Source organism: Hypanus sabinus, chromosome 9 (genome assembly GCF_030144855.1).
Source record: "Hypanus sabinus isolate sHypSab1 chromosome 9, sHypSab1.hap1, whole genome shotgun sequence".
Classification (NCBI taxonomy): domain Eukaryota; kingdom Metazoa; phylum Chordata; class Chondrichthyes; order Myliobatiformes; family Dasyatidae; genus Hypanus; species Hypanus sabinus.
In genome coordinates, this window is record NC_082714.1 from 89,291,664 (window position 1) to 89,311,776 (window position 20,113).

Sequence of the window (20,113 nt, forward strand, 5' to 3'; positions counted from 1 at the left end):
AGAGCAGAGCAGTGGGCTGAGTCTGCATCGTTCAGGAGTGTAGAGAGAGCAGAGCAGTGGGCTGAGTGTGCATCGTTCAGGAGTGTAGTGAGAGCAGAGCAGCGGGCAGAGTGTGCGTCGTTCAGGAGTGTAGAGAGAGCAGAGCAGTGGGCTGAGTGTGCGTCGTTCAGGAGTGTAGGGAGAGCAGGGCAGTGGGCTGAGTGTGCATCGTTCAGGAGTGTAGAGAGAGCAGAGCAGTGGGCTGAGTGTGCATCGTTCAGGAGTGCAGAGAGAGCAGAGCAGTGGGCTGAGTGTGCGTCGTTCAGGAGTGTAGAGAGAGCAGAGCAGTGGGCTGAGTGTGCATCGTTCAGGAGTGTAGGGAGAGCAGAGCAGTGGGATGAGTGTGCATCGTTCAGGAGTCTAGAGAGAGCAGAGCAGTGGGATGAGTGTGCATCGTTCAGGAGTGTGGAGAGAGCAGAGCAGTGGGCTGAGTGTGCATCGTTCAGGAGTGTAGACAGAGCAGAGTAGTGGGATGAGTGTGCATCGTTCAGGAGTGTAGGGAGAGCAGAGCAGTGGGCTGAGTGTGCATCGTTCAGGAGTGTAGAGAGAGCAGAGCAGTGGGCTGAGTGTGCATCGTTCAGGAGTGCAGAGAGAGCAGAGCAGTGGGCTGATTGTGCATCGTTCAGGAGTGTAGGGAGAGCAGAGCAGTGGGCTGAGTGTGCATCGTTCCGGAGTGTAGAGAGAGCAGAGCAGTGGCCTGAGTGTGCATCGTTGAGGAGTGTTGGGAGAGCAGAGCAGTGGGCTGAGTGTGCATCGTTCAGGAGTGTGGAGAGAGCAGAGCAGTGGGCTGAGTGTGCATCGTTCAGGAGTGTAGACAGAGCAGAGCAGTGGGCTGAGTGTGCGTCTTTCAGGAGTGTAGAGAGAGCAGAGCAGTGGGCTGAGTGTGCGTCGTTCAGGAGTGTAGGGAGAGCAAAGCAGTGGGCTGAGTGTGCATCGTTCAGGAGTGTAGGGAGAGCAAAGCAGTGGGCTGAGTGTGCGTCGTTCAGGAGTGTAGAGAGAGCAGAGCAGTGGGATGAGTGTGCATCGTTCAGGAGTGTAGGGAGAGCTGAGCAGTGGGCTGAGTGTGCATCGTTCAGGAGTGTAGACAGAGCAGAGCAGTGGGCTGAGTGTGCATGGTTCAGGAGTGTAGGGAGAGCAGAGCAGTGGGCTGAGTGTGCATCGTTCAGGAGTGTAGAGAGAGCAGAGCAGTGGGCTGAGTGTGCATCGTTCAGGAGTGTAGGGAGAGCTGAGCAGTGGGCTGAGTGTGCATCGTTCAGGAGTGTAGACAGAGCAGAGCAGTGGGCTGAGTGTGCGTCTTTCAGGAGTGTAGAGAGAGCAGAGCAGTGGGCTGAGTGTGCATCGTTCAGGAGTGTAGAGAGAGCAGAGCAGTGGGCTGAGTGTTCATCGTTCAGGAGTGTAGGGAGCGCAGAGCAGTGGGCTGAGTGTGCATCGTTCAGGAGTGTAGGGAGAGCAGAGCAGTGGGCTGAGTGTGCATCATTCAGGAGTGTAGAGAGAGCAGAGCAGTGGGCTGAGTGTGCATCGTTCAGGAGTGTAGAGAGAGCAGAGCAGAGGGCTGAGTGTGCATCGTTCAGGAGTGTAGAGAGAGCAGAGCAGTGGGCTGAGTGTGCATCGTTCAGGATTGTAGACAGAGCAGAGCAGTGGGATGAGTGTGCATCGTCCAGCAGTGTAGAGAGAGCAGAGCAGCGGGCTGAGTGTGCATCGTTCAGGAGTGTAGACAGAGCAGAGCAGTGGGCTGAGTGTGCATCGTTCAGGAGTGTAGTGAGAGCCAAGCAGTGGGCTGAGTGTGCATCGTTCAGGAGTGTAGGGAGAGCACAGCAGTGGGCTGAGTGTGCGTCATTCAGGAGTGTAGAGAGAGCAGAGCAGCGGGCTGAGTGTGCATCGTTCAGGAGTGTAGGGAGAGCAGAGTAGTGGGCTGAGTGTGCATCGTTCAGGAGTGTAGTCAGAGCCAAGCATTGGGCTGAGTGCGCATCGTTCAGAAGTGTAGAGAGAGCAGAGCAGCGGGCTGAGTGTGCATCGTTCAGGAGTGTAGAGAGAGCAGAGCAGTGGGCTGAGTGTGCATCGTTCAGGATTGCAGAGAGTGCAGAGCAGTGGGCTGAGTGTGCATCGTTCAGGAGTGTAGGGAGCGCAGAGCAGTGGGCTGAGTGTGCATCGTTCAGGAGTGTAGAGAGAGCAGAGCAGTGGGCTGAGTGTGTATCGTTCAGGAGTGCAGAGAGTGCAGAGCAGTGGGCTGTGTGTGCGTCGTTCAGGAGTGCAGAGAGAGCAGAGCAGTGGGCTGAGTGTGCATCGTTCAGGAGTGTAGAGGGAGCAGAGCAGTGGGCTGAGTCTGCATCGTTCAGGAGTGTAGAGAGAGCAGAGCAGTGGGCTGAGTGTGCATCGTTCAGGAGTGTAGTGAGAGCAGAGCAGCGGGCAGAGTGTGCGTCGTTCAGGAGTGTAGAGAGAGCAGAGCAGCGGGCTGAGTGTGCATCGTTCAGGAGTGTAGGGAGAGCAGAGCAGTGGGCTGAGTGTGCATCGTTCAGGAGTGTAGGGAGAGCAGAGCAGTGGGCTGAGTGTGCATCGTTCAGGAGTGTAGAGAGAGCAGAGCAGTGGGCTGAGTCTGCATCGTTCAGGAGTGTAGAGAGAGCAGAGCAGTGGGCTGAGTGTGCATCGTTCAGGAGTGTAGTGAGAGCAGAGCAGCGGGCAGAGTGTGCGTCGTTCAGGAGTGTAGAGAGAGCAGAGCAGTGGGCTGAGTGTGCGTCGTTCAGGAGTGTAGGGAGAGCAGGGCAGTGGGCTGAGTGTGCATCGTTCAGGAGTGTAGAGAGAGCAGAGCAGTGGGCTGAGTGTGCATCGTTCAGGAGTGCAGAGAGAGCAGAGCAGTGGGCTGAGTGTGCGTCGTTCAGGAGTGTAGAGAGAGCAGAGCAGTGGGCTGAGTGTGCATCGTTCAGGAGTGTAGGGAGAGCAGAGCAGTGGGATGAGTGTGCATCGTTCAGGAGTCTAGAGAGAGCAGAGCAGTGGGATGAGTGTGCATCGTTCAGGAGTGTGGAGAGAGCAGAGCAGTGGGCTGAGTGTGCATCGTTCAGGAGTGTAGACAGAGCAGAGTAGTGGGATGAGTGTGCATCGTTCAGGAGTGTAGGGAGAGCAGAGCAGTGGGCTGAGTGTGCATCGTTCAGGAGTGTAGAGAGAGCAGAGCAGTGGGCTGAGTGTGCATCGTTCAGGAGTGCAGAGAGAGCAGAGCAGTGGGCTGAGTGTGCATCGTTCAGGAGTGTAGAGAGAGCAGACCAGCGGGCTGAGTGTGCATCGTTCAGGAGTGTAGGGAGAGCAGAGCAGTGGGCTGAGTGTGCATCGTTCAGGAGTGTAGGGAGAGCAGAGCAGTGGGCTGAGTGTGCATCGTTCAGGAGTGTAGAGAGAGCAGAGCAGCGGGCAGAGTGTGCGTCGTTCAGGAGTGTAGAGAGAGCAGAGCAGTGGGCTGAGTGTGCGTCGTTCAGGAGTGTAGGGAGAGCAGGGCAGTGGGCTGAGTGTGCATCGTTCAGGAGTGTAGAGAGAGCAGAGCAGTGGGCTGAGTGTGCATCGTTCAGGAGTGCAGAGAGAGCAGAGCAGTGGGCTGAGTGTGCGTCGTTCAGGAGTGTAGAGAGAGCAGAGCAGTGGGCTGAGTGTGCATCGTTCAGGAGTGTAGGGAGAGCAGAGTAGTGGGCTGAGTGTGCATCGTTCAGGAGTGTAGGGAGAGCAGAGCAGTGGGATGAGTGTGCATCGTTCAGGAGTGTAGAGAGAGCAGAGCAGTGGGATGACTGTGCATCGTTCAGGAGTGTGGAGAGAGCAGAGCAGTGGGCTGAGTGTGCATCGTTCAGGAGTGTAGACAGAGCAGAGTAGTGGGATGAGTGTGCATCGTTCAGGAGTGTAGGGAGAGCAGAGCAGTGTGCTGAGTGTGCATCGTTCAGGAGTGTAGAGAGAGCAGAGCAGTGGGCTGAGTGTGCATCGTTCAGGAGTGCAGAGAGAGGAGATCAGTGGGCTGAGTGTGCATCGTTCAGGAGTGTAGGGAGAGCAGAGCAGTGGGCTGAGTGTGCATCGTTCAGGAGTGTAGGGAGAGCAGAGCAGTGGGCTGAGTGTGCATCGTTCAGGAGTGTGGAGAGAGCAGAGCAGTGGGCTGTGTGTGCATCGTTCAGGAGTGTGGAGAGAGCAGAGCAGTGGGCTGAGTGTGCATCATTCAGGAGTGTAGGGAGAGTAGAGCAGTGGTCTGAGTGTGCATCGTTCACGAGTGTAGGGAGAGCAGAGCAGTGGGCTGAGTGTGCATCGTTCAGTAGTGTGGAGAGAGCAGAGCAGTGGGCTGAGTGTGCATCGTTCAGGAGTGTGGAGAGCGCAGAGCAGTGGGCTGAGTGTGCATCGTTCAGGAGTGTGGAGAGAGCAGAGCAGTGGGCTGAGTGTGCATCGTTCACGAGTGTAGAGAGAGCAGAGCAGTGGGCTGAGTGTGCGTCGTTCAGGAGTGTAGAGAGAGCAGAGCAGTGGGATGAGTGTGCATCGTTCAGGAGTGTAGAGAGAGCAGAGCAGTGGGCTGAGTGTGCGTCGTTCAGGAGTGTAGAGAGAGCAGAGCAGTGGGATGAGTGTGCATCGTTCAGGAGTGTAGGGAGAGCAGAGCAGTGGGCTGAGTGTGCATCGTTCAGGAGTGTAGAGAGAGCAGAGCAGTGGGCTGAGTGTGCGTCGTTCAGGAGTGTAGGGAGAGCAAAGCAGTGGGCTGAGTGTGCATCGTTCAGGAGTGTAGGGAGAGCAAAGCAGTGGGCTGAGTGTGCGTCGTTCAGGAGTGTAGAGAGAGCAGAGCAGTGGGATGAGTGTGCATGGTTCAGGAGTGTAGGGAGAGCAGAGCAGTGGGCTGAGTGTGCATCGTTCAGGAGTGTAGAGAGAGCAGAGCAGTGGGCTGAGTGTGCATCGTTCAGGAGTGTAGGGAGAGCAGAGCAGTGGGCTGAGTGTGCATCGTTCAGGAGTGTAGAGAGAGCAGAGCAGTGGGCTGAGTGTGCATCGTTCAGGAGTGCAGAGAGAGCAGAGCAGTGGGCTGAGTGTGCATCGTTCAGGAGTGTAGGGAGAGCTGAGCAGTGGGCTGAGTGTGCATCGTTCAGGAGTGTAGACAGAGCAGAGCAGTGGGCTGAGTGTGCGTCTTTCAGGAGTGTAGAGAGAGCAGAGCAGTGGGCTGAGTGTGCATCGTTCAGGAGTGTAGAGAGAGCAGAGCAGTGGGCTGAGTGTTCATCGTTCAGGAGTGTAGGGAGCGCAGAGCAGTGGGCTGAGTGTGCATCGTTCAGGAGTTTAGGGAGAGCAGAGCAGTGGGCTGAGTGTGCATCATTCAGGAGTGTAGAGAGAGCAGAGCAGTGGGCTGAGTGTGCATCGTTCAGGAGTGTAGAGAGAGCAGAGCAGAGGGCTGAGTGTGCATCGTTCAGGAGTGTAGAGAGAGCAGAGCAGTGGGCTGAGTGTGCATCGTTCAGGATTGTAGACAGAGCAGAGCAGTGGGATGAGTGTGCATCGTTCAGGACTGTAGAGAGAGCAGAGCAGTGGGCTGAGTGTGCATCTTTCAGGAGTGTAGAGAGAGCAAAGCAGTGGGCTGAGTGTGCATCGTTCAGGAGTGTAGACAGAGCAGAGCAGTGGGCTGAGTGTGCATCGTTCAGGAGTGTAGAGAGAGCAGAGCAGTGGGCTGAGTGTGCATCGTCCAGCAGTGTAGAGAGAGCAGAGCAGCGGGCTGAGTGTGCATCGTTCAGGAGTGTAGACAGAGCAGAGCAGTGGGCTGAGTGTGCATCGTTCAGGAGTGTAGTGAGAGCCAAGCAGTGGGCTGAGTGTGCATCGTTCAGGAGTGTAGGGAGAGCAGAGCAGTGGGCTGAGTGTGCATCGTTCAGGAGTGTAGAGAGAGCACAGCAGTGGGCTGAGTGTGCGTCATTCAGGAGTGTAGAGAGAGCAGAGCAGTGGGCTGTGTGTGCATCGTTCAGGAGTGTGGAGAGAGCAGAGCAGTGGGCTGAGTGTGCATCATTCAGGAGTGTAGGGAGAGTAGAGCAGTGGTCTGAGTGTGCATCGTTCACGAGTGTAGGGAGAGCAGAGCAGTGGGCTGAGTGTGCATCGTTCAGTAGTGTGGAGAGAGCAGAGCAGTGGGCTGAGTGTGCATCGTTCAGGAGTGTGGAGAGCGCAGAGCAGTGGGCTGAGTGTGCATCGTTCAGGAGTGTGGAGAGAGCAGAGCAGTGGGCTGAGTGTGCATCGTTCACGAGTGTAGAGAGAGCAGAGCAGTGGGCTGAGTGTGCGTCGTTCAGGAGTGTAGAGAGAGCAGAGCAGTGGGATGAGTGTGCATCGTTCAGGAGTGTAGAGAGAGCAGAGCAGTGGGCTGAGTGTGCGTCGTTCAGGAGTGTAGAGAGAGCAGAGCAGTGGGATGAGTGTGCATCGTTCAGGAGTGTAGGGAGAGCAGAGCAGTGGGCTGAGTGTGCATCGTTCAGGAGTGTAGAGAGAGCAGAGCAGTGGGCTGAGTGTGCGTCGTTCAGGAGTGTAGGGAGAGCAAAGCAGTGGGCTGAGTGTGCATCGTTCAGGAGTGTAGGGAGAGCAAAGCAGTGGGCTGAGTGTGCGTCGTTCAGGAGTGTAGAGAGAGCAGAGCAGTGGGATGAGTGTGCATGGTTCAGGAGTGTAGGGAGAGCAGAGCAGTGGGCTGAGTGTGCATCGTTCAGGAGTGTAGAGAGAGCAGAGCAGTGGGCTGAGTGTGCATCGTTCAGGAGTGTAGGGAGAGCAGAGCAGTGGGCTGAGTGTGCATCGTTCAGGAGTGTAGAGAGAGCAGAGCAGTGGGCTGAGTGTGCATCGTTCAGGAGTGCAGAGAGAGCAGAGCAGTGGGCTGAGTGTGCATCGTTCAGGAGTGTAGGGAGAGCTGAGCAGTGGGCTGAGTGTGCATCGTTCAGGAGTGTAGACAGAGCAGAGCAGTGGGCTGAGTGTGCGTCTTTCAGGAGTGTAGAGAGAGCAGAGCAGTGGGCTGAGTGTGCATCGTTCAGGAGTGTAGAGAGAGCAGAGCAGTGGGCTGAGTGTTCATCGTTCAGGAGTGTAGGGAGCGCAGAGCAGTGGGCTGAGTGTGCATCGTTCAGGAGTGTAGGGAGAGCAGAGCAGTGGGCTGAGTGTGCATCATTCAGGAGTGTAGAGAGAGCAGAGCAGTGGGCTGAGTGTGCATCGTTCAGGAGTGTAGAGAGAGCAGAGCAGAGGGCTGAGTGTGCATCGTTCAGGAGTGTAGAGAGAGCAGAGCAGTGGGCTGAGTGTGCATCGTTCAGGATTGTAGACAGAGCAGAGCAGTGGGATGAGTGTGCATCGTTCAGGACTGTAGAGAGAGCAGAGCAGTGGGCTGAGTGTGCATCTTTCAGGAGTGTAGAGAGAGCAAAGCAGTGGGCTGAGTGTGCATCGTTCAGGAGTGTAGACAGAGCAGAGCAGTGGGCTGAGTGTGCATCGTTCAGGAGTGTAGAGAGAGCAGAGCAGTGGGCTGAGTGTGCATCGTCCAGCAGTGTAGAGAGAGCAGAGCAGCGGGCTGAGTGTGCATCGTTCAGGAGTGTAGACAGAGCAGAGCAGTGGGCTGAGTGTGCATCGTTCAGGAGTGTAGTGAGAGCCAAGCAGTGGGCTGAGTGTGCATCGTTCAGGAGTGTAGGGAGAGCAGAGCAGTGGGCTGAGTGTGCATCGTTCAGGAGTGTAGAGAGAGCACAGCAGTGGGCTGAGTGTGCGTCATTCAGGAGTGTAGAGAGAGCAGAGCAGCGGGCTGAGTGTGCATCGTTCAGGAGTGTAGGGAGAGCAGAGTAGTGGGCTGAGTGTGCATCGTTCAGGAGTGTAGAGAGAGCACAGCAGTGGGCTGAGTGTGCGTCATTCAGGAGTGTAGAGAGAGCACAGCAGTGGGCTGAGTGTGCATCGTTCAGGAGTGTAGAGAGAGCACAGCAGTGGGCTGAGTGTGCATCGTTCAGGAGTGTAGAGAGAGCACAGCAGTGGGCTGAGTGTGCGTCATTCAGGAGTGTAGAGAGAGCACAGCAGTGGGCTGAGTGTGCGTCATTCAGGAGTGTAGAGAGAGCACAGCAGTGGGCTGAGTGTGCATCGTTCAGGAGTGTAGAGAGAGCACAGCAGTGGGCTGAGTGTGCATCGTTCAGGAGTGTAGAGAGAGCACAGCAGTGGGCTGAGTGTGCGTCATTCAGGAGTGTAGAGAGAGCAGAGCAGCGGGCTGAGTGTGCATCGTTCAGGAGTGTAGGGAGAGCAGAGTAGTGGGCTGAGTGTGCATCGTTCAGGAGTGTAGAGAGAGCAGAGCAGCGGGCTGAGTGTGCATCGTTCAGGAGTGTAGAGAGAGCAGAGCAGTGGGCTGAGTGTGCATCGTTCAGGAGTGCAGAGAGTGCAGAGCAGTGGGCTGAGTGTGCATCGTTCAGGAGTGTAGGGAGCGCAGAGCAGTGGGCTGAGTGTGCATCGTTCAGGAGTGTAGAGAGAGCAGAGCAGTGGGCTGAGTGTGTATCGTTCAGGAGTGCAGAGAGTGCAGAGCAGTGGGCTGTGTGTGCGTCGTTCAGGAGTGCAGAGAGAGCAGAGCAGTGGGCTGAGTGTGCATCGTTCAGGAGTGTAGAGGGAGCAGAGCAGTGGGCTGAGTCTGCATCGTTCAGGAGTGTAGAGAGAGCAGAGCAGTGGGCTGAGTGTGCATCGTTCAGGAGTGTAGTGAGAGCAGAGCAGCGGGCAGAGTGTGCGTCGTTCAGGAGTGTAGAGAGAGCAGAGCAGCGGGCTGAGTGTGCATCGTTCAGGAGTGTAGGGAGAGCAGAGCAGTGGGCTGAGTGTGCATCGTTCAGGAGTGTAGGGAGAGCAGAGCAGTGGGCTGAGTGTGCATCGTTCAGGAGTGTAGAGAGAGCAGAGCAGTGGGCTGAGTCTGCATCGTTCAGGAGTGTAGAGAGAGCAGAGCAGTGGGCTGAGTGTGCATCGTTCAGGAGTGTAGTGAGAGCAGAGCAGCGGGCAGAGTGTGCGTCGTTCAGGAGTGTAGAGAGAGCAGAGCAGTGGGCTGAGTGTGCGTCGTTCAGGAGTGTAGGGAGAGCAGGGCAGTGGGCTGAGTGTGCATCGTTCAGGAGTGTAGAGAGAGCAGAGCAGTGGGCTGAGTGTGCATCGTTCAGGAGTGCAGAGAGAGCAGAGCAGTGGGCTGAGTGTGCGTCGTTCAGGAGTGTAGAGAGAGCAGAGCAGTGGGCTGAGTGTGCATCGTTCAGGAGTGTAGGGAGAGCAGAGCAGTGGGATGAGTGTGCATCGTTCAGGAGTCTAGAGAGAGCAGAGCAGTGGGATGAGTGTGCATCGTTCAGGAGTGTGGAGAGAGCAGAGCAGTGGGCTGAGTGTGCATCGTTCAGGAGTGTAGACAGAGCAGAGTAGTGGGATGAGTGTGCATCGTTCAGGAGTGTAGGGAGAGCAGAGCAGTGGGCTGAGTGTGCATCGTTCAGGAGTGTAGAGAGAGCAGAGCAGTGGGCTGAGTGTGCATCGTTCAGGAGTGCAGAGAGAGCAGAGCAGTGGGCTGATTGTGCATCGTTCAGGAGTGTAGGGAGAGCAGAGCAGTGGGCTGAGTGTGCATCGTTCCGGAGTGTAGAGAGAGCAGAGCAGTGGCCTGAGTGTGCATCGTTGAGGAGTGTTGGGAGAGCAGAGCAGTGGGCTGAGTGTGCATCGTTCAGGAGTGTGGAGAGAGCAGAGCAGTGGGCTGAGTGTGCATCGTTCAGGAGTGTAGACAGAGCAGAGCAGTGGGCTGAGTGTGCGTCTTTCAGGAGTGTAGAGAGAGCAGAGCAGAGGGCTGAGTGTGCATCGTTCAGGAGTGTAGAGAGAGCAGAGCAGTGGGCTGAGTGTGCATCGTTCAGGATTGTAGACAGAGCAGAGCAGTGGGATGAGTGTGCATCGTTCAGGACTGTAGAGAGAGCAGAGCAGTGGGCTGAGTGTGCATCTTTCAGGAGTGTAGAGAGAGCAAAGCAGTGGGCTGAGTGTGCATCGTTCAGGAGTGTAGACAGAGCAGAGCAGTGGGCTGAGTGTGCATCGTTCAGGAGTGTAGAGAGAGCAGAGCAGTGGGCTGAGTGTGCATCGTCCAGCAGTGTAGAGAGAGCAGAGCAGCGGGCTGAGTGTGCATCGTTCAGGAGTGTAGACAGAGCAGAGCAGTGGGCTGAGTGTGCATCGTTCAGGAGTGTAGTGAGAGCCAAGCAGTGGGCTGAGTGTGCATCGTTCAGGAGTGTAGGGAGAGCACAGCAGTGGGCTGAGTGTGCGTCATTCAGGAGTGTAGAGAGAGCAGAGCAGCGGGCTGAGTGTGCATCGTTCAGGAGTGTAGGGAGAGCAGAGTAGTGGGCTGAGTGTGCATCGTTCAGGAGTGTAGAGAGAGCAGAGCAGCGGGCTGAGTGTGCATCGTTCAGGAGTGTAGAGAGAGCAGAGCAGTGGGCTGAGTGTGCATCGTTCAGGAGTGCAGAGAGTGCAGAGCAGTGGGCTGAGTGTGCATCGTTCAGGAGTGTAGGGAGCGCAGAGCAGTGGGCTGAGTGTGCATCGTTCAGGAGTGTAGAGAGAGCAGAGCAGTGGGCTGAGTGTGTATCGTTCAGGAGTGCAGAGAGTGCAGAGCAGTGGGCTGTGTGTGCGTCGTTCAGGAGTGCAGAGAGAGCAGAGCAGTGGGCTGAGTGTGCATCGTTCAGGAGTGTAGAGGGAGCAGAGCAGTGGGCTGAGTCTGCATCGTTCAGGAGTGTAGAGAGAGCAGAGCAGTGGGCTGAGTGTGCATCGTTCAGGAGTGTAGTGAGAGCAGAGCAGCGGGCAGAGTGTGCGTCGTTCAGGAGTGTAGAGAGAGCAGAGCAGCGGGCTGAGTGTGCATCGTTCAGGAGTGTAGGGAGAGCAGAGCAGTGGGCTGAGTGTGCATCGTTCAGGAGTGTAGGGAGAGCAGAGCAGTGGGCTGAGTGTGCATCGTTCAGGAGTGTAGAGAGAGCAGAGCAGTGGGCTGAGTCTGCATCGTTCAGGAGTGTAGAGAGAGCAGAGCAGTGGGCTGAGTGTGCATCGTTCAGGAGTGTAGTGAGAGCAGAGCAGCGGGCAGAGTGTGCGTCGTTCAGGAGTGTAGAGAGAGCAGAGCAGTGGGCTGAGTGTGCGTCGTTCAGGAGTGTAGGGAGAGCAGGGCAGTGGGCTGAGTGTGCATCGTTCAGGAGTGTAGAGAGAGCAGAGCAGTGGGCTGAGTGTGCATCGTTCAGGAGTGCAGAGAGAGCAGAGCAGTGGGCTGAGTGTGCGTCGTTCAGGAGTGTAGAGAGAGCAGAGCAGTGGGCTGAGTGTGCATCGTTCAGGAGTGTAGGGAGAGCAGAGCAGTGGGATGAGTGTGCATCGTTCAGGAGTCTAGAGAGAGCAGAGCAGTGGGATGAGTGTGCATCGTTCAGGAGTGTGGAGAGAGCAGAGCAGTGGGCTGAGTGTGCATCGTTCAGGAGTGTAGACAGAGCAGAGTAGTGGGATGAGTGTGCATCGTTCAGGAGTGTAGGGAGAGCAGAGCAGTGGGCTGAGTGTGCATCGTTCAGGAGTGTAGAGAGAGCAGAGCAGTGGGCTGAGTGTGCATCGTTCAGGAGTGCAGAGAGAGCAGAGCAGTGGGCTGATTGTGCATCGTTCAGGAGTGTAGGGAGAGCAGAGCAGTGGGCTGAGTGTGCATCGTTCCGGAGTGTAGAGAGAGCAGAGCAGTGGCCTGAGTGTGCATCGTTGAGGAGTGTTGGGAGAGCAGAGCAGTGGGCTGAGTGTGCATCGTTCAGGAGTGTGGAGAGAGCAGAGCAGTGGGCTGAGTGTGCATCGTTCAGGAGTGTAGTGAGAGCAGAGCAGCGGGCAGAGTGTGCGTCGTTCAGGAGTGTAGAGAGAGCAGAGCAGCGGGCTGAGTGTGCATCGTTCAGGAGTGTAGGGAGAGCAGAGCAGTGGGCTGAGTGTGCATCGTTCAGGAGTGTAGGGAGAGCAGAGCAGTGGGCTGAGTGTGCATCGTTCAGGAGTGTAGAGAGAGCAGAGCAGTGGGCTGAGTCTGCATCGTTCAGGAGTGTAGAGAGAGCAGAGCAGTGGGCTGAGTGTGCATCGTTCAGGAGTGTAGTGAGAGCAGAGCAGCGGGCAGAGTGTGCGTCGTTCAGGAGTGTAGAGAGAGCAGAGCAGTGGGCTGAGTGTGCGTCGTTCAGGAGTGTAGGGAGAGCAGGGCAGTGGGCTGAGTGTGCATCGTTCAGGAGTGTAGAGAGAGCAGAGCAGTGGGCTGAGTGTGCATCGTTCAGGAGTGCAGAGAGAGCAGAGCAGTGGGCTGAGTGTGCGTCGTTCAGGAGTGTAGAGAGAGCAGAGCAGTGGGCTGAGTGTGCATCGTTCAGGAGTGTAGGGAGAGCAGAGCAGTGGGATGAGTGTGCATCGTTCAGGAGTCTAGAGAGAGCAGAGCAGTGGGATGAGTGTGCATCGTTCAGGAGTGTGGAGAGAGCAGAGCAGTGGGCTGAGTGTGCATCGTTCAGGAGTGTAGACAGAGCAGAGTAGTGGGATGAGTGTGCATCGTTCAGGAGTGTAGGGAGAGCAGAGCAGTGGGCTGAGTGTGCATCGTTCAGGAGTGTAGAGAGAGCAGAGCAGTGGGCTGAGTGTGCATCGTTCAGGAGTGCAGAGAGAGCAGAGCAGTGGGCTGATTGTGCATCGTTCAGGAGTGTAGGGAGAGCAGAGCAGTGGCCTGAGTGTGCATCGTTGAGGAGTGTTGGGAGAGCAGAGCAGTGGGCTGAGTGTGCATCGTTCAGGAGTGTGGAGAGAGCAGAGCAGTGGGCTGAGTGTGCATCGTTCAGGAGTGTGGAGAGAGCAGAGCAGTGGGCTGAGTGTGCATCATTCAGGAGTGTAGGGAGAGCAGAGCAGTGGTCTGAGTGTGCATTGTTCAGGAGTGTAGGCAGAGCAGAGCAGTGGGATGAGTGTGCATCGTTCAGGAGTGCAGAGAGAGCAGAGCAGTGGGATGAGTGTGCATCGTTCAGGAGTGTGGAGTGAGCAGAGCAGTGGGCTGAGTGTGCATCGTTCACGAGTGTAGAGAGAGCAGAGCAGTGGGCTGAGTGTGCATCGTTCAGGAGTGTAGGGAGAGCAGAGCAGTGGGCTGAGTGTGCATCGTTCAGGAGTGTGGAGAGAGCAGAGCAGTGGGCTGAGTGTGCATCGTCCAGCAGTCTAGGGAGAGCAGAGCAGTGGGCTGAGTGTGCATCGTTCAGGGGTGTGGAGAGAGCAGAGCAGTGGGCTGAGTGTGCATCGTTCACGAGTGTAGGGAGAGCAGAGCAGTGGGCTGAGTGTGCATCGTTCAGTAGTGTGGAGAGAGCAGAGCAGTGGGCTGAGTGTGCATCGTTCAGGAGTGTGGAGAGCGCAGAGCAGTGGGCTGAGTGTGCATCGTTCAGGAGTGTGGAGAGAGCAGAGCAGTGGGCTGAGTGTGCATCGTTCACGAGGGTAGAGAGAGCAGAGCAGTGGGTTGAGTGTGCGTCGTTCAGGAGTGTAGAGAGAGCAGAGCAGTGGGATGAGTGTGCATCGTTCAGGAGTGTAGAGAGAGCGGAGCAGTGGGCTGAGTGTGCATCGTTCAGGAGTGTAGAGAGAGCAGAGCAGTGGGATGAGTGTGGGTCGTTCAGGAGTGCAGAGAGAGCAGAGCAGTGGGCTGAGTGTGCATCGTTCAGGAGTGTAGAGAGAGCAGAGCAGTGGGCTGAGTGTGCATCGTTCAGGAGTGTGGAGAGAGCAGAGCAGTGGGCTGAGTGTGCATCGTTCAGGAGTGTGGAGAGAGCAGAGCAGTGGGCTGAGTGTGCATCGTTCAGGAGTGTAGGGAGAGCAGAGCAGTGGGCTGAGTTTGCATCGTTCAGGAGTGTAGGGAGAGCAAAGCAGTGGGCTGAGTGTGCATCGTTCAGGAGTGTAGAGAGAGCAGAGCAGTGGGCTGAGTGTGCGTCGTTCAGGAGTGTAGAGAGAGCAGAGCAGTGGGATGAGTGTGCATCGTTCAGGAGTGTAGGGAGAGCAGAGCAGTGGGCTGAGTGTGCATCGTTCAGGAGTGTAGAGAGAGCAGAGCAGTGGGCTGAGTGTGCGTCGTTCAGGAGTGTAGGGAGAGCAAAGCAGTGGGCTGAGTGTGCATCGTTCAGGAGTGTAGGGAGAGCAAAGCAGTGGGCTGAGTGTGCGTCGTTCAGGAGTGTAGAGAGAGCAGAGCAGTGGGATGAGTGTGCATTGTTCAGGAGTGTAGGGAGAGCAGAGCAGTGGGCTGAGTGTGCATCGTTCAGGAGTGTAGGGAGAGCAGAGCAGCGGGCTAAGTGTGCATCGTTCAGGAGTGTAGTGGGAGCAGAGCAGTGGGCTGAGTGTGCATCGTTCAGGAGTGTAGAGAGAGCAGAGCAGCGGGCTGAGTGTGCATCGTTCAGGAGTGTAGGGAGAGCAGAGCAGCGGGCTGAGTGTGCATCGTTCAGGAGTGTAGTGGGAGCAGAGCAGTGGGCTGAGTGTGCATCGTTCAGGAGTGTAGAGAGAGCAGAGCAGTGGGCTGAGTGTGCATCGTACAGGAGTGTAGGGAGAGCAGAGCAGTGGGCTGAGTGTGCATCGTTCAGGAGTGTAGAGAGAGCAGAGCAGTGGGCTGAGTGTGCATCGTTCAGGAGTGCAGAGAGAGCAGAGCAGTGGGCTGAGTGTGCATCGTTCAGGAGTGTAGGGAGAGCAGAGCAGTGGGCTGAGTGTGCATCGTTCAGGAGTGTAGGGAGAGCAGAGCAGTGGGCTGAGTGTGCATCGTTCAGGAGTGTAGAGAGAGCAGAGCAGTGGGATGAGTGTGCATCGTTCAGGAGTGTAGAGAGAGCAGAGCAGTGGGCTGAGTGTGCATCGTTCAGGAGTGTGGAGAGAGCAGAGCAGTGGGCTGAGTGTGCATCGTTCAGGAGTGTGGAGAGAGCAGAGCAGTGGGCTGAGTGTGCATCGTTCACGAGTGTAGAGAGAGCAGAGCAGTGGGCTGAGTGTGCATCGTTCAGGAGTGCAGAGATAGCTGAGCAGTGGGCTGAGTGTGCATCGTCCAGCAGTGTAGAGAGAGCAGCAGCGTTGATTGTGAGCTGAAGATGTTAGTTCCAATCTGCACTGACTGAGGTCAAAGATCCAATTGCGGAGGAAAGTATAGACACAGGTTCTGTGGCTTATTGATCAGTACGGAAGGGGATGATCATTGATCAGTACTGAGGGGGTGATTATTGGTCAGTCCCGAGGGGATGATCATTGATCAGTACTGAGGGGGTGATTATTGGTCAGTCCCAAGGGGATGATCATTGATCAGTACAGAGGGGGTGATTATTGGTCAGTTCAGAGGGGTTGATCATTGATCAGTACAGATGGGGTGATTATTGGTCAGTTCAGAGGGGTTGATCATTGATCAGTACAGAGGGGGTGATTATTGGTCAGTACCGGTGGTGATTACTGATTAATCCTGATGGGATGATGGTGTTGAATGCAGAGCTGTGTTCGATAAACAGCAGCCTGACTTTAGTTGTTGTCTAGCTGGTCCAAGGCTGAGCGTTGTGTGTGTTTTAAGCTGCAAATTGTGCACAAAATTCAGATGTAAAGTTAAAGACAGGCCATTCAGCCCACTTGAGTCTGTACTGACCACTTACAGCCATCCCATTTCATTCTCCGCACACTGCCCTCACATTCTACCCCTCACCCGCACACTAAGTATCCACCAACCCCATACTTTGTTGAGGTGTGGGAGTAACAGAATGTACAAAGTCCTGACAGACGGACACAGAAATACACAGACACACGCTCGCACAGAAAGACCCGTGCTCGGAGATATACATGCACACGCACACACAGGTACTCAGACGTATGCGCACACAGTCGGAGGTGGTGATTGAACCCATCTCCGGCGTGGCAGGGTCCGTGTCTCTCCACTCCCCCCATCCAGAGTGGGAGCAGTGGACTGTGACCTCTGGCACAAGTCCACCTAACATGGCCTCTGTTTGTTGGGGTGTCCGCAGGTCAAGGTAAACGCCGGAGGCAGCCGTCGGGAGATGGCGGAGAGCCCAGGTCCAAGCGCTCAAAACACGACCGGTGGGACCAGGAGGTGAGGGCTGCACAAACGGTTGGTGGGGGGCAATATCCTTCCCACTTACCCTGCCCCCCTGTAGTGTAGTATTGTGTGAGGGTGGCTGGCAAGGGGGGGAGGATTGTGATGTGGAAGCAGTCTGGTGAGGGGAGGGAGATGTTGATATTGTACCAGTCCCATGGAGGGAGGGCACGGGACAGGCTGGAAGGTGCCATGTGTATCTGCGTCCCCCACATCTGACACCCTGCGATTCCCTTCCTCAGTCTCCCCCCGACGACGGCATTTACTGGCAGGTGAACTTCGACCGCTTCCACCAGTACTTCCGTGACCAGGCCATCATCGCAGCCGTCAGCAGCAAGCTCGACCAGGTACACAGCACCACTCCCGTCCTGGGACACCCCTTCCCATGTTGCTCTCGCGGGATAGGCCAAGCTCCTATGGAATCTCTCCCATTAGTTCTATTTGTCATTGAGGCACTTCACTGTGCAGCAGTTGGCTTGACGCTATACAGCTCCAGTGATCAGCGTGCGATTCCCACGTTTTCCCCGCGGCCACGTTCATTTCCTCCGGGTGCTCCGGTTTCCTCTCCCTTCCAAAGCCGTACAGGTTAGAGTTAGTGAGTTCAGGGCGTGTTAAGTTGTCAGCAAGCGTTACGACCCTTACAGGCTGTCCCCAGCACATCCTCGGTGTTGGTTGCTGACGCAAACGATGCATTTCACCGAGTCGATGTGCGGGCGACAAATAAAACTCATCTTTAATCTTTAAATCACTGGTTATGCCACAAATGGAGTAGTGCATGCTGTTCCAGTGGCTAGGCTAAAGGAAGTTTGGGATTAAACTAGAGAGGGTGCAGAAAGATTCACAAGGATGTTACTCGGACCAGTGGGACTAAGGTCCAAGGAGAGATTGGACAGGCTGGGACTATTTCCCTGGAGTGAAGTAGGCTGTTTGTTTCAATGTACAGTACTATGCGAAAGTCTTAGGGAGATGTATAAATATCGAGGATGCCTAAGACTTTTGCACAGTACTGTAGTAATTCCATGTATTGCCCTGTACTACTGCTGCAAAGTAAAATCACGACATATGTGAGTGATGAACTGATTCTGATATGCACAATCCTGTACGTGACAAATAAAGCTAATCTTTAATCTCTTTACCTTTAACGAGGTGACCAAAACTGAACACAACTCCTACACTCATCGATTAACCCCGCTCCCGTACCCGAACGTACATCACTTTCTTTTCAGTGGGTTGGTTAACCAGGCACGTGCTCCTCAGCCACACCATACTGGCTTGTGCACAAGGAGAACAACATGGCCCTGTTGCTAAACTGTTCGAAAGTTTGAACAAGTAAATGATATTTTAATACAGAACACAGTGCAGGCCCTTCAGCCCACAATGTGGTGCTGGCCTTTTAACCTACTCTGAGATTAATCTACCCCTTCCCACCCACATGGCCTTCAATATTTCTATCATCGACATGCCCATTTAAGATTTCCTAATCACCCCTGACAGCGTGTTCCACCTTATGTGTTTAAAAAAAAAACTTGCCTGTGATGTTCCCCCTATACTTCTCTCCAATCACCTTAAAGTTATGCCCCTGTAATTAGCCATTTCTGCCCTGGGAAAACGTCTCTGTAGATCAGGGGTGTCAAACTCATTTTAGGTCACGGGCCGGATTGGGCAAAATGCAGCTTCATGCGGGCCGGATCAGTCGGGCGCGTGCGAACGCAGCTTTCATTGCCTCCGTTTTTTCAGCCTGCTCTCATGTGTCTCAGTCTCTGTTGTAACTACAAAGTGTTTCACTTCACAAATTCCGTTTTTTATGAAGAAGACTGCTGACCAGGCATTATTTTTATGATTGGTATTAACTTACAATCATAGGCTTCATATCGCCGGGCCATTAATAATTAAAATAATAGATCTATCTAAGATGATCTCGCAGGCCGGATATGGCCCATGGACCTTGAGTTTGACACCTCTGCTGTAGATGTACAGCTTATCTCGTTGGAGAGGGAATGCCACAGAGAGAGTGAAGTGACTTTCGGTGTTTCTGTTCTCGCAGACGAGCAGTGAAATAGTCAGGACCATGCTGAGGCTCAGTGAAGTCACCACGTCGTCCAACTCCTCACACACACAACCCCTCTCGTCCAATGAGGTGAGTTTACGGATGAGGCGCTGCTGTATCTGTGGAGGGTCAGTGAATACTTAGCAACTTGTGAAAGTGGGCTTATGGAGTGAAGCTCCCTCTAGACCGTCCAATCACACACTCCCAGGGTCAGACACAGAGTGAAACTCCCTCCACACTGTCCCATCACACACTCCCGGGGTCAGACACAGAGTGAAGCTCCCTCCACACTGTCCCATCACACACTCCCGGAGTCAGACACAGAGTGAAGCTCCCTCCACACTGTCCCATCACACACTCCTGGGGTCAGACACAGAGTGAAACTCTCTCTACACTGTCCCATCACACACTCCCGGGGTCAGACACAGAGTGAAGCTCCCTCTACACCATCCCATCACACACTCCTGGGGTCAGACACAGAGTGAAACTCCCTCTACACTGTCCATCACACACTCCCGGGGTCAGACACAGAGTGAAGCTCCCTCTACGCTGTCCCATCACACACTCCCGGGGTCAGACACAGAGTGAAGCTCCCTCCACACCGTCCCCTCACACAGTCTCAGAGCTGGGATAGCATGCTTTGGATAGGGTGAAACTGCTCGTCTTTCTCCTTGCATTGACTACTCGAAATTCTGGTTTTATTTTAGATATTCCGAGCTTTCCCTTCCGGATACAACATCTCCAAACAGGTCCTGGACCAGTACCTCGCGCTGCTGAGCGACGACCCGGTGTGTATTTAATGTTTCTCCCTGTGTTGGAGAGCATGAGCCCAGCTTTGTTTTCCTCCATCTCCTCCAGATTTTGTCCCCTCATACAGTAGAAGCCTCTTCTGCCCTGGGAAAATGCTGCTCTGTCCTCTCTGTGTGCCGCTTATCATTCCATGCATTTCCCTATTAAATCACCTCTCATCCTTCCTCTGTCCAAAGAGAAGGTCCAGCTCGCTGAACCGAAACGTGCTGTCTGACGCTGGCAGCATCCCGGTAAGTCCGCACCCTCTCTGAGGCTTCCTATGAGGCAGCCAATAACAAGCACAGATTTGAGGTGAGAGGGTTGCGAGGTTCTGAGGGGATTTGAAGAAGAACCTTATTCCTGGTAGGTGGGGGGTGGGGAAGGAAGTGGGGGTCAGGTTGAAACCTGGAATGCAGTTGCTGGGGGGGTGGGGGGTGGAGGCAGAGACCCTCATATCTGAGGAGTATCCAGACAAGCTCTTGAGTCCCCTAGGCAAGGGTCGAGTGCTGATGAATATAGGGGGTTTGCTGGTGTTCAGCACGGACGTGGCGCGTCAAAGGCCTGTCCCTTTGCTGTACAACTCACTGGTTAATCTGCAGAGTCTCTGCCTCAGACAGTCACCGTCCATTCACTGGAGAGGAAGAAGCAGTCAACATTTCAGCGTGCAACCCTTCATCAGGAGGCAGGACCCCCTTCCTTTCCTGATAAAGGGTCTCGGCCTGAAACACTGTTTATTCCTCCACATTGATGCTGCCTGACTTGCTGAGTTCCTCCTGCGTCTGCAGAATCTCTTCTGTTTATGATTTACCGTCTCTTCGAGGTTGGTGTAGGAAGTTGAGGTCCAGGAGCCAGCCTGGGTAACAGCCCCTCCCCTCAGGCTGTGAGACTAATGAACACCCTGCCACCACCGAGGTCTCGTCACTGGGACAGTGAGCTGTTTACCTGTACTGCACATTTCACATGCGTTTTGAATTATATTTTATTAAATTATTTATGGTAATATTTTGGTTTGTGCTGTGTATGATATATGTTTGGTGGGTGGGTCTAGAGGAATGTTTCATTTGCTTGTGTATATGTGTAGTCAAACTTGAACATGAGGTAATTGATGCAGCAGTGAATTTATCAGTGTACAGCAGGCTTGAGGGGCCGAATGGCCCCACTTCCCTTACACACCCATATCTGGCAGGGACCACTGTCCCACAAAGACAGATGCGGACCTGTGACTGACTGGGGACTAAGGACTGGGTTGAGTGTGTCTGCAC

The 20,113-nt window shown here is 54.9% G+C and overlaps 1 protein-coding gene across 3 annotated transcripts in view; it reads left to right on the forward strand.

Annotated features, from left to right (window-relative positions):
- The window catches only part of polr3c (polymerase (RNA) III (DNA directed) polypeptide C), a 182,270-nt gene that overhangs the window by 152,538 nt on the left and 9,619 nt on the right, over positions 1 to 20,113 (forward strand). For all 3 annotated transcript variants that reach the window (XM_059980122.1, XM_059980124.1, XM_059980123.1), the window contains exons 5-8: positions 15,927 to 16,012; positions 16,258 to 16,362; positions 18,060 to 18,152; positions 18,770 to 18,850. In XM_059980122.1, the coding sequence (XP_059836105.1) occupies positions 15,927 to 16,012; positions 16,258 to 16,362; positions 18,060 to 18,152; positions 18,770 to 18,850 (365 nt within the window). The remainder of the gene's footprint in view (positions 1 to 15,926; positions 16,013 to 16,257; positions 16,363 to 18,059; positions 18,153 to 18,769; positions 18,851 to 20,113) is intronic.